This window comes from Mya arenaria, chromosome 1, assembly GCF_026914265.1.
Source record: "Mya arenaria isolate MELC-2E11 chromosome 1, ASM2691426v1".
In the NCBI taxonomy this organism is placed as follows: Eukaryota; Metazoa; Mollusca; class Bivalvia; order Myida; family Myidae; genus Mya; species Mya arenaria.
Window position 1 is genome coordinate 27,546,110 of NC_069122.1, and position 16,010 is coordinate 27,562,119.

At 33.9% G+C, this 16,010-nt stretch overlaps 1 protein-coding gene across 3 annotated transcripts; it reads left to right on the top strand.

Annotated features, from left to right (window-relative positions):
• Nucleotides 1–1,740: 1,740 nt before the first annotated feature.
• On the top strand, nucleotides 1,741–11,159 carry LOC128239190 (multiple epidermal growth factor-like domains protein 11). Of its 3 annotated transcripts, none has more exons than XM_052955716.1 (6): nucleotides 1,741–2,281; nucleotides 6,542–6,606; nucleotides 8,443–9,093; nucleotides 9,340–9,463; nucleotides 9,975–10,042; nucleotides 10,193–11,158. In XM_052955716.1, the coding sequence occupies exons 2-6, from the start codon at nucleotides 6,555–6,557 to the stop codon at nucleotides 10,342–10,344; spliced, it is 1,047 nt and encodes a 348-aa protein (XP_052811676.1). In that variant the 5' UTR covers nucleotides 1,741–2,281; nucleotides 6,542–6,554; the 3' UTR covers nucleotides 10,345–11,158. The 3 variants fall into 3 exon arrangements, with proteins under 3 accessions (XP_052811676.1, XP_052811684.1, XP_052811666.1); XM_052955724.1 differs by having other exon boundaries at nucleotides 1,741–2,145; XM_052955706.1 differs by lacking the exon at nucleotides 1,741–2,281 and adding an exon at nucleotides 3,175–3,281 and having other exon boundaries at nucleotides 10,193–11,159.
• Nucleotides 11,160–16,010: the final 4,851 nt, after the last annotated feature.

Here is a 16,010-nt window from a genome sequence, read left to right on the forward strand (position 1 = left end):
ATTATCAAATTCACTAAAAGTGTGTCATTTTTCTGCAGGGCAATTTCCCATAAAACATAAACTTTAAGTATACATTGTATAAAGATCACTTCGCTGGTACTGCCCCTTTTTCCACAAACGGTGGTTTTTGTAATCAATAACGTGATGTTATCCGGCACTTTTTATCCCACAACTCAGAGGAAGTGCCTCTCTTTTGACCCAGTTGCCAAAACTAGTTCAGTTGTTTGTCAACGATTTAACTCGACGACTCGATCGACATTGACATGCTCGTTAGTTTACAATATGGTGGACTGTTTATATGGTGTTTATAATCAATGCAAATCCTCCGAATAAAAACGTATAGTAACTTAATGCATGGAGAGAGCAAGACTTAAAACGTCTTTCTAAAAAAATATGAAACTTACATCCAATTGAAGAATTCGTGTATCCATAAAACAGCATCAACCAGGCTTCCAAATGAGTTCCGTTTCCACAAACATTGATTAAATTTCTTTTATGTTTGGCCGTTGTTGTTAAACATATGCTAAAGTGGCTTATTACCGTAGATGATACTTCTAAATTTGTTAAAGAAATATTACACAAAAATTGAATCATGGTTTTCACTGAACCTTTCATTCACAAATATGGCTTTACTGTTTGCTAACTGCTAGCATTGGTACACATTCATTAAGCTTTTTTTATAATCCATTGTAGATAAACTAAAAGTATAGCAGATTAATGTCTGGGTTATTTTCCCATCACTTTCGGCATACGTTTACAACCTTTATTACTCTCGTGTCTCTCCATGAACGAGTCTTAAATAATTTCAGCTAATACTAAAAATGCTAAAATAAATAGGCCACAGGCTAGACACAAAACCACTGTGAATGCCTTTTTTTATAACTGTCGCGTTTATTTCTAGACCGTACAAAATATTATTAGAGAAAAACATTGGTTCCACTTCTTTGTTTGCATAGCTAATTGTATAAAACTTTGCGTATTCCATAGATTATTGTTGTGGCATATCTAAATGATTTGATTGGTTAGTATTGATAAATTCGACAAATATTGGTCAATTAATAAACGATTTGTCTAACTTTGACCAAACTAAAAAACAAACTAGTTGTATACATTAGGTTGCAGAATGTCATATTGACTATATTAACGAGTTGCATAATGATCCTTTTCCAGACCCATGAAAATAACTCTAAAATGCAAACAAAATACACTATTATAATATAGTATAATCAACAAACGACGGATATGCAATGTATTTAAAAGGTTATTTAGCTTTACAAAGAACTCCTACATGTAACCAAGATTGTTAGCTAATTGCGCTCTAAATCAGCTTGAGGTACGACTGTTACACAACACCTGATTTTAACAATTTACTGCGATATTTTGTTTTGGCGTAAAACAGATTGTACAACCTTGGCTTACATGTTCCTACAATAATATTTTGCCCATGGTTGTGTTTTGTACTATAGCAAAACTTCATGCATCATTAAAACAATATATAAACGCATTTGTATGGTACATGTTATTATTGTTTTAAACTATTTCAGTTACTCACTTTGTTAAGTTACATTTGTATTTAGAAAATAGCGCATTGTTAAACCCTATCTGTGGATTATCTTTCCAGTGCACTAAGTGATTGTGCATAGACCGTAACAAAACAAATGACTTATATTACAAAGTTTACAATAGGTCTTGCAAAAGTAAAAATATAAGATCCACTGCTATATGATTTACACTGTCATGTACTAATATATGAAGTTAAATAAACGTATCCCTACCGAGGCAGTACACGAAATAAAGTATAGTTTGATTTCGTAAGTAAATGACCATAGACGAAGAAATAAAATTCATCAAACGGACATGTGTTTCTTGCGTCATAAAAACACGTTCAGGATTACCAAGACGTCAAATAGTTCACGGATCACTCTAACTTGAGTTATCCGTACACTACTATAAACTGTATCTTATTATGAAAGTAGGGCAAGAAGAGCATTCATTCAGGAAATAGTTATATTTGTTACAAATAACACTTTTCCATAAAAAAGAACGATAATAGTGATTTTACAAACGATTTGAAACTGTGATTCGGAGAGTGTGTCTCAAACTGTGATTCGGAGAGTGTGTTTCAAACTGAGATTCAAGACGCCAGTCAGTATACGACCAATTATGCTGAAATAAATTGTTATTAATATGTAAAACTTCAATAAATATTTAACCATTCGGTTGAGTGGTACCAAAACTGCGATAACTACTTACAAATCCGTGGGAGGTTATTATAGAACAGGTTAGAATGATTCCGAAAATAATGTCAAGCCAGCCAAACGGCAGAACAAGTTTTTGAATACAATTCCATAATAATTATTGCACTCTACAATACTTCTTATTGATATGCAAAAGTATTTAGGGCTTGACTGGGTCTTTTAACTGCGTGTACAAAATGTAAAAACAAAATTATATATCAATATTTCAAGATTATACGTATGCATTGCCATTAGATATTGTTTCACATTCAACACTTGATCGAAATATCGAACACTACGAATACAAGTATTTTGAGTACACAGCATTCTCTAAATGTTTGTCATGTAACACTAGTCTGCTCAAACCTCTATGTAACCTAGTCCGGATATTTTCTTAAATGAATGTTTGACTCATATATGTATTAAATCCAGCCTGGTTGTTTAACACAAAAATTGTTGGGTCATAACTTTACAGAATACCGTCAGTTTTTTTGCCTTCTTAAATGTTGAGGTCATATCGTTATTAAACACTCTCCAAAAATTTGCCGCAATAAAAGGCTGGGACAGATATTTGTTGAACGCTGTCAGAATGATTATCTCACGTAATATTTCGGTCATATCTTAATCAAACTTAGTCAAAATGGTTGACTCAATAAATGCTAGGTTCGTATCTCTACAAAACCCATTTAATAATGTTTTAACACTATTGATTATACAAATCTTTAAAAGAAAGCGTCTTTGACTTTTAATTACATCAGGAAATACCAGTATAAATGCTCAAATAGGTTGTTATTCATATGTAGAACTTTGAGACGTGTTGAGCCGTTCAGTTTAGATGAACCAACTTTTCTATAGCCATTTTTAGTGGAAAGTTAAATATTACATGCTAGAATGATTCTAAACATTCTAAAGACGACAAGTCAGCGTATCGCAAGAACAGTTTTGTATTACAATGTCACAACAGTCGTTGCACCCTGCAATGGAATATTTAATATTCACAAGTAGTAGCGAAGTGGGTTTTAAAGGATCTTTTCAATCAAAAAGGTAACATTTTAATTATACATCTATATCTACTACATAGTCGTTGCCGTAAGATAATATTTAACGTTAATAAATTAAGCGAAAGATCGTACGTACAGATCATCATATATTTTCGTAAAGTAAACATCATATATGTCCGTCATGTACCACTGGTCTGTTGAAATTGTTATTGAACCTAGTCCAAATGTTTTGTTTAATAGGTATTTCGGTCATATCTTTATCAAACCCAGACAGGTGTTGATCAAAATAAATCGTTGGGCTATTACTTGATTGAACCTTGTCAGAATACCGTAAGAATATTTGCCTAAAAATGTTTGGTTCATATCGTTATTGAACACAAATTGTACGGGACATTGTTGGGACATATCTTTATAAAATCCTTTCAGCATGTTAACATTATTACATATTTCACAGCCGTATGAGGTCCGTTGGGAATGTTAATATCAACATAAGTTTGGTTCATATCTTTACCATACCTGGTCAGAAAGGTTCCTCGATATTGGTCATGAAAAAAGGTCAGATTGATGGCCTGAGTGAATAATTGGTCAAACCTCTGGAACTTGGTCAGAATTTAACCTCAGTCAACGATTGGGTCATATCTTTTATAAACCTGATCCACACTAAATGTTCGTGTCATAGCTTATGACACAGTCAGCATGTTGACCCCAAAGCATGAACCTATTGGGTTATATCTTTATGATACTACATTAAATGGTTCATCTCAATAAGTATTTGGGTAAAAGCAGCAATCCTGGTCAAAATGGTAACCACGATAGATATGATTCATATATCTATTGATCTGTGTAAGATTGTTAACCTCAATAATAGTCATATTTTCTCGACACTTAGTCAGAATGTTGGTTGACCTGAACCGCATTTTGGTCGTATCTCGACGATATTAGAACACAATGTTAACCATAACAACACCCAGCCATAAATAACGTTTCTGTCAAATCTCTATGACGCTCTGTCAAATTTTTAAACTATGAAAATAATTCGGTCATAGGTTTACGACATCCAGTGAGCTTATTAACTTCCATTTATGTGAAGGTCATGTTGATATTCAATCTACCTTTGGAGAAATTAGCTACAGGTGTGCCTCATTAGAAACTACGAAACCTTCGATACATGTTTGTGTTTCGGTTTTAAAACTTAACGCACAAGAAAAAAAAATAGAAATAGAAATAAATCGCAAGATGTCGTATACTCATAATGATAGTTCTTGTTTTAAGACAACTGAAAAAGATACTTATTATGTACAGTCACATAAAGAATTTGGAGGGATTTGTGAGTCTACTGAAAGCCGTATGCCTTTGGTCTAAGAAATATGACTGTGTTAGATAAAAAAAACTAAATTATATTTAAGCTCAGGTAATAGAAACCTGAGCGACAAACAAGTAATATCTGCATAATGTTTTACAATGTCATAGCAATTGTTGCACACGTCGTTATTATTTAACACTCGTCTTAAATTGATACATGCGTTTATAATTTTTTGTTTTTTTTTAAGAATAAGTTGGTTTTGAAGAATCTTTTGTGCACAAAAGTTAAGTCTGTATTTGTGTTTCAATAGTTCAATATCATACTTACTCATTCCCTTGGAAAACAATATTAAACGAGTTTGATCGTAATACAAACCTAATCGAAAAAGGATATCCAGTACAAAAAGTATTCTAAAAAGCTGTTTCAGAAACACTGTGCTGTTCAAATCTTTATACTAGTCGAAATGTTTGCCTCCAAAAGAAATTCTGGTAAATCAATATGGAAACTTGTCAAAATGTTTGACACAATAAATTTTAGAATTGTGTTCCTAGGAAATCTGCTTAAGAAAATGTTAAGGCCATAAAAGTTTCTGTTAACTAATGCTTGATTTTCGGTCAAATATTGATTAGAACTGGTCAGAGTGTTACTCATTTTAATGGTTAGGGTTAAGACTTTATAACATCCACCTCAATAATTGTTTGGGTAAAAATTATAGTAGACCAAGTCAGAATGTTAAATCAACTAAATGTCCAGAACAATGCTGTGTGAGAACCGGTCGAAATGTTGAATCCACAAAATGTCTAGGTCATAGCTTCTTGAGATCTTATCAGAATGTTAGCCTTATTAGTAATATGGTCAATGTTACATGAGACCTGATCAGAATGTTAGCCTTATTAGTAATATGGTCAATGTTACATGAGACCTGATCAGAATGTTAGCCTTATTAGTAATATGGTCAATGTTACATGAGACCTGATCAGAATGTTAGCCTTATTAGTAATATGGTCAATGTTACATGAGACCTGATCAGAATGTTAGCCTTATTAGTAATATGGTCAATGTTACATGAGACCTGATCAGAATGTTAGCCTTATTAGTATTATTCAATGTAATATGCTTCAGTAGACCCGTCCAGAATGTTAGCCTTAATCAATTATATGGTCAATGCTTCAGTAGACCCGGTCAGAATGTTAGCCTCAATCAATAATATTGCCAATGCTTCAGTAGACCCGGTCAGAATGTTAGCCTCAATCAATAATATTGCCAATGCTTCAGTAGACCCGGTCAGAATGTTAGCCTCAATCAATAATATGGTCAATGCTTCAGTAGACCCGGTTAGAATGTTAGCCTCAATCAATAATATTGCCAATGCTTCAGTAGACCCGGTCAGAATGTTAGCCTCAATCAATAATATTGCCAATGCTTCAGTAGACCCGGTCAGAATGTTAGCCTCAATCAATAATATTGCCAATGCTTCAGTAGACCCGGTCAGAATGTTAGCCTCAATCAATAATATTGCCAATGCTTCATGAGACCCGGTCAGAATGTTAGCCTCAATCAATAATATGGTCAATGCTTCATGAGACCAGGTCAGAATGTTAGCCTCAATCAATAATATGGTCAATGCTTCATGAGACCAGGTCAGAATGTTCGACTCAGTTAATAATATTGTCAATGCTTCATGAGACCAGGTCAGAATGTTAGCCTCAATCAATAATATTGCCAATGCTTCATGAGACCAGGTCAGAATGTTAGCCTCAATCAATAATATGGTCAATGCTTCATGAGACCAGGTCAGAATGTTAGCCTCAATCAATAATATTGTCAATGCTTTATGAGACCAGGTCAGAATGTTAGCCTCAATGAATATTTGGGTCATAGCTTCATGAGACATGAGATGTGAATACAATATGTTTGCTCTAATGCGCTGAAGTAGCGGTCATCAATGTCTACTTTTTTTTATCAGAAAAAACAACACAATTTGTCTATTTATCTTACAGGTATTTAACGGTAATGATGAGGATTCATTTTGCTCTTTGGTTCTATCTATTGAAATGCTCTTTGGGTATGTATTAACATTAAAAAAAACTTTATTATTATTTAAGAATTTCTGAAAATTAACCTCATTTTTCATGTGTTCTGCCATTTCACGATTGACGTTTAAAGGAATAGTAGGCTTGTAATGGTACAGTTACATATCTAATATTAATTTATCGATCTATTTTGAAATGAAAATGCGGATATGTCATAAAAATTTAATATGTCTTATTTCAATTGATGTCTTGCTGAAAGAATTTTATTTGACACATTAACATGGTTCAGGCAGATAATGAAAATTAATATCCGTAACTTAATATACGTTGCATGAAAAATTATTTTGAATTGCATTTTTGAAGAAAAAAGTATTTCCCATTTATCCATGCATTTTGCTTTTTATTGTTATCATTGTTACAAGCAAAACAGAGCATGTAATATCCGTAACATAATGTACGTTGTTACATTTTCTTACTTGAAAATGTCCCATGTTTTTTGTGTAAAAAGTTTTTAAGAATTAAATTTATTCCTTTTATACGTATCTTGTGGCTGATATGGATACTTTGTGGTTATGGTCACAATGGTATTTGTAGGTTACCACTGGTTTAGCTTCAATGAATGTCATGGTTATCTAATTATTTTTTTTTAAAAAAACGACCTAAGCATATTACTGACTTGTTTGGCATTAGATTTGTTAGAAAATTAGGCCATGGATTTATTGGCCATTGATGGATCATCATTACTTATCAACAGCATTGCGCTTTGTGTGCTCTTCACCACACTTGAATTTATTAGACACTTAAGGAGTATAGGCATAGCGAGACATTGTTCTGCATTGAATGGGTAAAATGCTATTAAAAAGGTTTTATTTGACACTTTAAGCCCTTTAAGTTCTTCGCTTTCATTGGGTTGGTAGTGTAGCCTTAAGGAAGCTAGACTGGTTAATCCTTAGTAGAACTTTCAATTAGTGTACTGGAATACGGGTGTTTTTAAAGCGATTCTCAGACATGTATGATGCAGAATGTGTTAAGGCCCATCCACAGTGGGTGGGGAAGGCAAAGCATTAAATGTTTCAAAATTTCATGTTTTGTTTAGTTTTGAGGAACACCCTTTTTCACGAGTTAGACTTACATCTTTTGCGACATGTTTGATTCATAATAAAGAGTTGATCAAATTTTTATTCGATCTTTACCGACAAAAATAAATTACATTGTGTATTGCTAAAGTTAGGCTAATAAAGTATATGCTTTGCTGAGCAGTTACATTGTTTGAGGGGTATTATTGGCTCTGAGGGCTTAAGTGAATCTGAAGTTAATTAAACCGCTTCTTGGCCTTGGTGTCGAACGATTACACTTGATTGGAACTTGGAGGACACAAATCGAATAATTTCGGAAACAAGCTAGGAAAGCGCTATTTCGTTAAAAATGTATTTCAAATTTTTAAATTTATGCTGGCATTTGCTTAAACTTTTCCGTTTAAAATAAAAAAGGAAATATGTGGTCGCTTTAAATGTCACTTAACAAACGTAAATGTGAGGATTTTATCCGATTCATTTATCTGTACAATCAAAAAGATAATTCGGTGTTGTAAAATACATCTTTAATTCGCAGCTCAGAAACTCCTTTATATGAATTAAGAATATCTGTAAAACATGAAAGTTAAACAGATATAATTAACTTGGTTGGCCCCGATTACTTTTGGAAAGACTACGTGTCTAATCAAGAATTGAAATAACGTTTCATAATTTAAGACAATGGCTTGCCGATTTGTAAAGTATTATTCATATTCAACCGGCTTTGCAAACTTAGTTATGTAAAAGTTAGAAAATGTTTGATAAAAAATTATAAAAAAAGCTTTAATCTTTCAGGAGCATTATCGCCAGAATGCGCAGAAGTTTGTAGTTGTTGCAAAAATGATAGTTTTTGTAATGCTGAGGATTCAAACAATGTCTGCGTAGGTAGTTGTGTTGATACGGTCTGGGGTCATAGATGCCATCACCGCTGTATGAACAACTGTCAAGTATGTTCACAAGCGCATGGTGACATTTGTTATGTGTGCAAGGACACTTTTTATGATAAGGTTGCCCACTGCAACAAGAGCTGCTCCGTTGGTTGTGTCGGTGGCAATTGTCATGACGACGGATCTTGTATATGTTTGGACAATTTTGAAGGCGTTAAATGTGATAACTGCACTATTGGGAAGTACGGCGAAAATTGTACAAACGTTTGCATAACTCCTAACTGTCGATGTTCCGAACAATATAAATGTGAGTCATGCAAAGTGGGGCACTACGGCTCTATCTGTGAACACGAATGTTCTACTGGTTGTCTAAACGACGGATGTTTAAAAAACTCCGGGGATTGCAATAACGGATGCATCTTAAATCACTACGGATCCAGATGTGAGAACGAATGTCCTCAAACGTGCAAGCCATCCGATTTAAGCTTGAGGTGCAACGGAACGGGGAAATGCTTAAACGGGTGCATTGACGGTTATTCGGGGAACAAATGTGATTCATGTAAGATACGATAAAGCTATTAGTAAAATCGTACTAAATCTATTTACTGTCGACTATAACATTTATTAGCAATCCGTCTTCATTTACCTACTTATAGTCAAGAATTACCTTTAATACGTCAATGGCTTGTTGTTTTTACCAAATCAGACTTTAAATTCATATATTCGAATTACTATACAAAAAAATCGGATCAATTGCTTATAAGATAAGTGTATCCAATACTTTGACAATTATGTTTTCGAGCAGATACGACGGAATTATTATCCCAGTCCGGACCTGCACAAGGCCTTACCACCGGTGTTGGTGTCGGAGGTTTCCTTGCTGGCGTGATTGTTGCCATTGTCGTTGTAGTTATCCTATTAAGACGCAGGTATACCTTATATTTGTTCTCAAAAACACGTTTTGGGTATGGATATTTCAAGCAGGTCACATAAGTGTGAATGTTAGGTACATACCGATGATAAAATAACAATGACATGGACAAGCCGACCACAACATTGTCGTGGTTCCATTGCTCGATGCATGTACAGTTATTGTCTACTTATGTCAAAGACGTTTGACAATACAGAATAATTGGTAACATCTCATTGAAAACCAACATGATAGTATTTTACAAAATGGCTGGTGAAAACTTAAAAGTCAAAACTTTTTTAAAACAAAATGTGGTTGAGATTGCGTTTAACAGTTGAATTTCAGTTTTTAAACAAGAGGCCGTTGACTGTTGCTAAGGGTTTGTTTTAGACTGACTTGGAGCAAAATGAGCAAACAGGCGTCTAAGAAACCTCGATTAACAACAGCCAAACACTGTGTTCATTTTTGTTCACACAAAGAAACAAAGGAAAATATAGATCAGACTACCAACAAGAATTATTTCATTTCAGAACTGCTGGTGAAAATGCAACTGAGAGACAAAACCCGTCTATAAATTTGTCAACAATAGAAGTTCAAGGTACGTAAATTGTCTTCAAATTTCATAATGTAAAGGAAATGTAAAAATACCCAGATTAAAATGAACCTACAGAATACCACTTCTGATGTGGTAGAAATTTTAACAAAACAACTACAGATAATTCTATTTTCCCGTATGTCTTGGTTTCAGATGATTCTAGGGTCGTTGGCATTTACGCGACTCCGGTAGAGGGCGACCAAGCAGAGCACAAGTATGATCCCTTACGGTTTCCATCGAATGGACAAAGCAAGGACAACGATATGAACGATATTAAATACGTCCATGTATATAATAATCAGTGACATATTTGTATAAAATGCTTTCATCGTAACACTTGATAAAACGTTTTCAACGTAAATGTTTAGACGTGCTAATTGGTCTCGAATAATGTTGCCATCTTATCTGTATATCAAGGCACATATCATACGATCGCTTCCATTCGAATTCATATATCTTAGCAGTAATACTATACATTTAGGCAAAGTGTATATGTTTTGCAAGTGAATTGTGACACCCTCTTTATTATAAACTGAACTTTTGATCTTATGATATTTTGTCGTACGTTCGTTGATAAGAAGACCCCAACGCCCCCCCCCCCCCCAAAAAAAAATAAAATAAAAATAATAATAATAAAAAATGTAACAAGTCAGACGACACCGAATATCTAGTTCAATTAATTGTTAATTTGTTTTGTTCTTTTCCAAACCTTTCATATAATCTCCATAATACATATTAGTATGACCATGTACAATTTATAGAAGGTATTTGTTGATTTCAGTGTAAGGTCGTACTTAAATTTTGATTAATATACTTTCCTAACAACCTATATTTTCGGTGTTTTCTAAGCCACTACCCGTGGGAATCAAGATATCAAAGGAAAATACCAAATTGATATTAACACTGTTGTTATTTCACTGACTAAACTCCATGTTTTTATCGAAAAACATGAACAAAGACATTTAATGGTGTTTATTGATATTTGAAACTTTATGGTTAACGAATAAAAATCATTTCTATCCGTCAGTCTGTTTGTCTCTCAAAAACAACTGCGATTGTTGACTTAAACTAGGAAAGAGTGCATTGCCCAGTGTTGAGCCCATCTGCGTAGCAATCAATGAAAATCGGCAGAGGGGCAAAATCCTCAAGCCCTGCAAATGTGACCATTTTTTCCGGTTGTACATAAAGATTTATCAGTGGCCTAAGCTTCATGCGTTACTGTTTCGAACAGGGAAAATCAATATGTTTCACTGCTTTGACATTTTAGTTTATTTTCATGTTCATTTCAATGCCAGTGCGCAAATTTCGGGACACAAATTGAACAAAGTCTTAACGTTATGAATTGACTCGCTATCTGCAAAACTACTATAAAAATCATGCAATAAACATTTTTGATAGACAATAAAAAGAACTGTTGTTTGTTCTGGTGTACGCAATGCAGTTCACCTCGTGAACGCAAACAGTAAATATTTCACTCGTTCCTAAAGAAATCATTTAAAACAGAATATTTTGGAAATAAACTCAATTTGCCATCCTAGATTACTATACACTAAACTTAATCAAGTAAACATCCCTGTTAGTTTAATTTCGTCCAAATGCATTTAATATTTCAAACATCCTGCCAGTAATTATGTAATATGTTTTATTGAACTATGAGAACAGTATTGCAATATTTTATATTCACATTAAACCTACTGTTTAATGTATCACCATGCTTTTATAGTGTGTTCCAACCTGAATGTATATCAATCAATTAATAGATGCTACTCTAAAGCAATTATCCTCCATATATGACCATGAGTAACACAATTTATAATACGACCAGACACAGATATCAACTGCATTTGAGCCCCTCCAACACAATTCCCGTCATCTCTCATCAACCATTGTGTTTGTTTGCAGAAGGAGAAAGCACAATTCCCGTCATTTCTTTATCAGCCGTCTAAGTTACACCAACGTTGCGATTACTATCATCAGCTTAGTAGAAGTTAAATTTAAACATGATATAATTATTCGAAAGCTTTAAATAAGTATAGTCAACGGAGTGCAAAATAAAGTTTTGTTCCTGTTCTTTTCATTGCATTATTGTATTACTATGCCAGAAGAAATGTTGCACACATATATATAGGATATTAACAATGGTCTAAAGTAGATACTTGCGCTGAAATTTCCTGTTCATGAAAAAAGTTAGATAAGGATATTTTGTGAGCAAAAGGTATTTCAATATATTACTTATTCATGTTCTAAGATAATTAATTTAACGAGTTCAAACAGTACTTGAAAACGTTTATCAAAATGACAAGTCGATTTGGTAACACTGTGTTGTTCAAATCTTTATCCTAGTAGAAATATCGGCCTTAAAATGCGTGAAATCTTTATTGAACTTAGTCAAAATGTTTGGCTCAATACATTTTAGGGTCACATCTCTATGAAACCCCGTCAAATTGTTTGCCTAAATAAATGTTTGGGTCGGTAAATGTTTCAGGGAACCACTAAATGTAACTTTATGGAAAAACGGGTCAAAGGTTAACGACACCTGCCTCAATAAATGTTTGGGTCAAAGGTTTACGAGATCCAGTCAAAAATTGATTTATAGTTGTACGAGACCAGGTCAGAATGTTAACCACAATAGATGTTTGTTTAACCACTTTATAAGACCCTGCAAGAATGTTTATATCAATATATGTTAAATTCATAGTTTTATGAGACACGGTTAGAATGTTCACCTAAGTAGATAGTTCCTTCATAGTTTTATGATAGCCGGCCAGAATGTTAGCCGCGATAAATGTTTTAGACAACGCTTATTTAGATGTGTCAGACTGTAAGGGCAATATCTTTATTAAAGTTATCGTTATAAATCCATTCTAGAATAGTACCTAAATTAAAACTTCTGGGCGTTTGATACTATACCACATGGAGTCAACAAATTGGTTTTAAGGTATAGCCATGAGCTGAAGTTTTATTACCGTATTATATTGATCATCATTGTTTTATTTCTTTCACACATATTGTTTATCTTTCTTACAGGTGTTTAATGCTAACGATGAGGATTCAGTTCGCTCCTTTGCTTTATCTTTTTATGTGCTTTGTTGGTATGTATAAACACAATTAAACAACATAAGGCATCCCAGTATGTCCGACTCTGTTATGAAACACTGGGTGGACTCCAAAAATATGTTTGATATGAGTTAACATGTATTGACATCTATGTAGGGAGCAGTTCGATTTGCTAGTTTATATTGCACTCTACAGAAAGATAAACTACATACGCATTAAAATTACTTTTTGTAAGAAAATAAATAAAACAATAAAATCCTTTATCTAATTTTGAATAATTCTTTTGCGAATGTTTCTTTGGCTAAAACATTCCAATACCAAATAAGCAGATAAATTTTAAACCGGCTAAAACAATTTTGTCATCGGTGTATAAAGTGTATATGGTGTTGAACACTTACTGGATGGGTAGGCGGTTACCTCTCAAAATTTGGCCACACTGGTGCGTTCATATGTATACTTGATCTCTTCAGGAAAAGTTCAATTAACACCAAAATGCGTAGAGGCTGGCCGGTGTAAATGCTGCAAAACTGGTATATGTGATGATGTTGATTTCTGCATTAATGGTTGCATTGACACGTTCTGGGGTCATCGATGCAAACACCGATGTGTAGGAAACTGTAAAGTATGTTCGCAAGCGTTTGGTAAGATTTGTTATGAGTGTCAGGACACATTTTATGACAAGGCTACCCACTGTAACAAGAGCTGCTCTGTTGGTTGTGTCGGTGGCAATTGTCATGACGACGGATCTTGTTTATGTTTGGATAATTTTGAAGGCGTTAAATGCGACAGTTGCATTGTGGGAAAGTACGACGAAAATTGTACATCTGATTGCATTACTCATAACTGTCGCTGCTCCGACCAACATGGATGCGATTCTTGTCAAGTGGGTCACTATGGGCCTAACTGTGAACACGTTTGTTCTATCGGTTGCTTTAACGACAAATGCTCCACAAACTCCGGAGAGTGTATTTTCGGGTGCGTTTCAAATTTCTATGGATCAAATTGTGACAAAGAGTGTCCATATACATGTAAGCCGTCTGATCTCAACTTGAGATGCAACGGAACGGAGAAATGCTTACACGGGTGCATTGACGGTTATTCAGGGAACAGTTGTGATTCATGTGAGATGTAAAAGAGCTATTAGAATTGCGTATTACCCTTTATAACTGTTATCTGTACCAATCTTCATTCCCTATTAACATTCAAGAACTACCTCTTAGACTTGCAAACTTCAAACTACAAGTTCTTTGTAATTTCAGACTAGCATTTATATATTCTTATAACTAAACAAAATAATGAAAACGTATTTCCTACTTGTATTTAATGTGTTAACAATTATATTAACGAACAGCTAAGGAGGAATTCATATTTTAGTTCGGACCCCACAAGGCCTTACTACCGGTGTTGGTGTCGGAAGTTTCATTGCTGGTTTGATTGTTGCTATTCCAGTTATGGTTATCCTATTCAGACGCAGGTATGTATACCTTATCTTGTTTTTTAAAAACTCTTTTGGATATAGATATTCCAAAAAGGTCACGTTATGTTGACTATTTCTTTTACTATACTCCGATGATAAAATGAAAACATATGTGTAGGGTTTCTGCGTTTATTGCACCCAACAGACCCAACCCCTGCCAGCTGATCCTTGAGGGTTATGATAAAAATGTTTGGAAACATAGAATCACGGGTAACTCCTCTTTGAAAACCAACATAATATATAATGTAATTTACAAAATGGCGGAGTTTGATTCGTATGTGAAACGTTTACCGGTATGTTTGTTTACACAAAGATCAAAGGCCAAAATAAATTAGACAATCAACAAGAAATTAAATATTTCATTTCAGAACTTCTAGAGCAAAAACAACAGGGAGAGAAAACCAGTTCACACATATGTCAATCATAGAAGTTCAAGGTACGTAAAATGTCTTCAAATTTCATAATATATAGGAAATTCAAAAATCCCCAAGGGTAAAATGATCGGAGCCTAGAAACTACTAATTATGTTGTGGTAAAAGGGTGAATAAAGCATCAAAAAAACTACAGCTATTTTGCTTTCCCTTCTGTTTTAATTTCAGATGAATCTAGCACTGTTGGCAGTTACGAGACTCCGGTACAAGGCGACCAAACAAAGCACGACTATGATCCCTTACGTTTTTCCACGTATGTCCAAAGCAAGGACAACGATATTAACTATATTGAAAACGCCCATGTATATAAAAATCAGTAACATATTTGTATACAATGTTTTCATCGTAACACTTGATGAGGCGCTTCTAACGTAAATGTTTAGTGCTTATACATGAATAAAATTTATATTTTCTAATATAGGAAATCTGAACCACAATCCGTATCAAGTTATATCAATCGTATACTATTTTGGGGGATTTCTTGTAGCTTTTTCACTCCTTCGTATTATCGTTATGATAAGTATCAGTGTTACCATGTACAATACATATTTTAATTGGTATTTATTTATTGATCAAGACGTCAATGCGGCAACGCCGCATTAAAGCCGGATTTTTATTTGACGATGCAATTTTGCAAACCGAGGATTTGAGCTAGTGACCTAGTATTTTTAACCTAAGACCCATATTTATACTTATCGGAGATATCATTCATACAAATAGCCAGATGAACAAAAACTATTCCATTTGTGTGAGGAAAAATGAACATTTTATAAATACATCAGCTTTTCCATTAAGATCTGTCCAAGAGACCTAATTTTTGACCCTAGATGACGCACTTTATCATCTAAGATTTCATGTACACAAATATTTTTAAAGTGTTAAAATTTCTGGCACAAATACTGTATGTATCCTAAAACACAGTTCAAGTCACAAAAGGGCGTGTCTATTAAGACACCACAGAAGGAAAATATTAAGATCCTGAAAATACAATCATTGACTGTGGTGC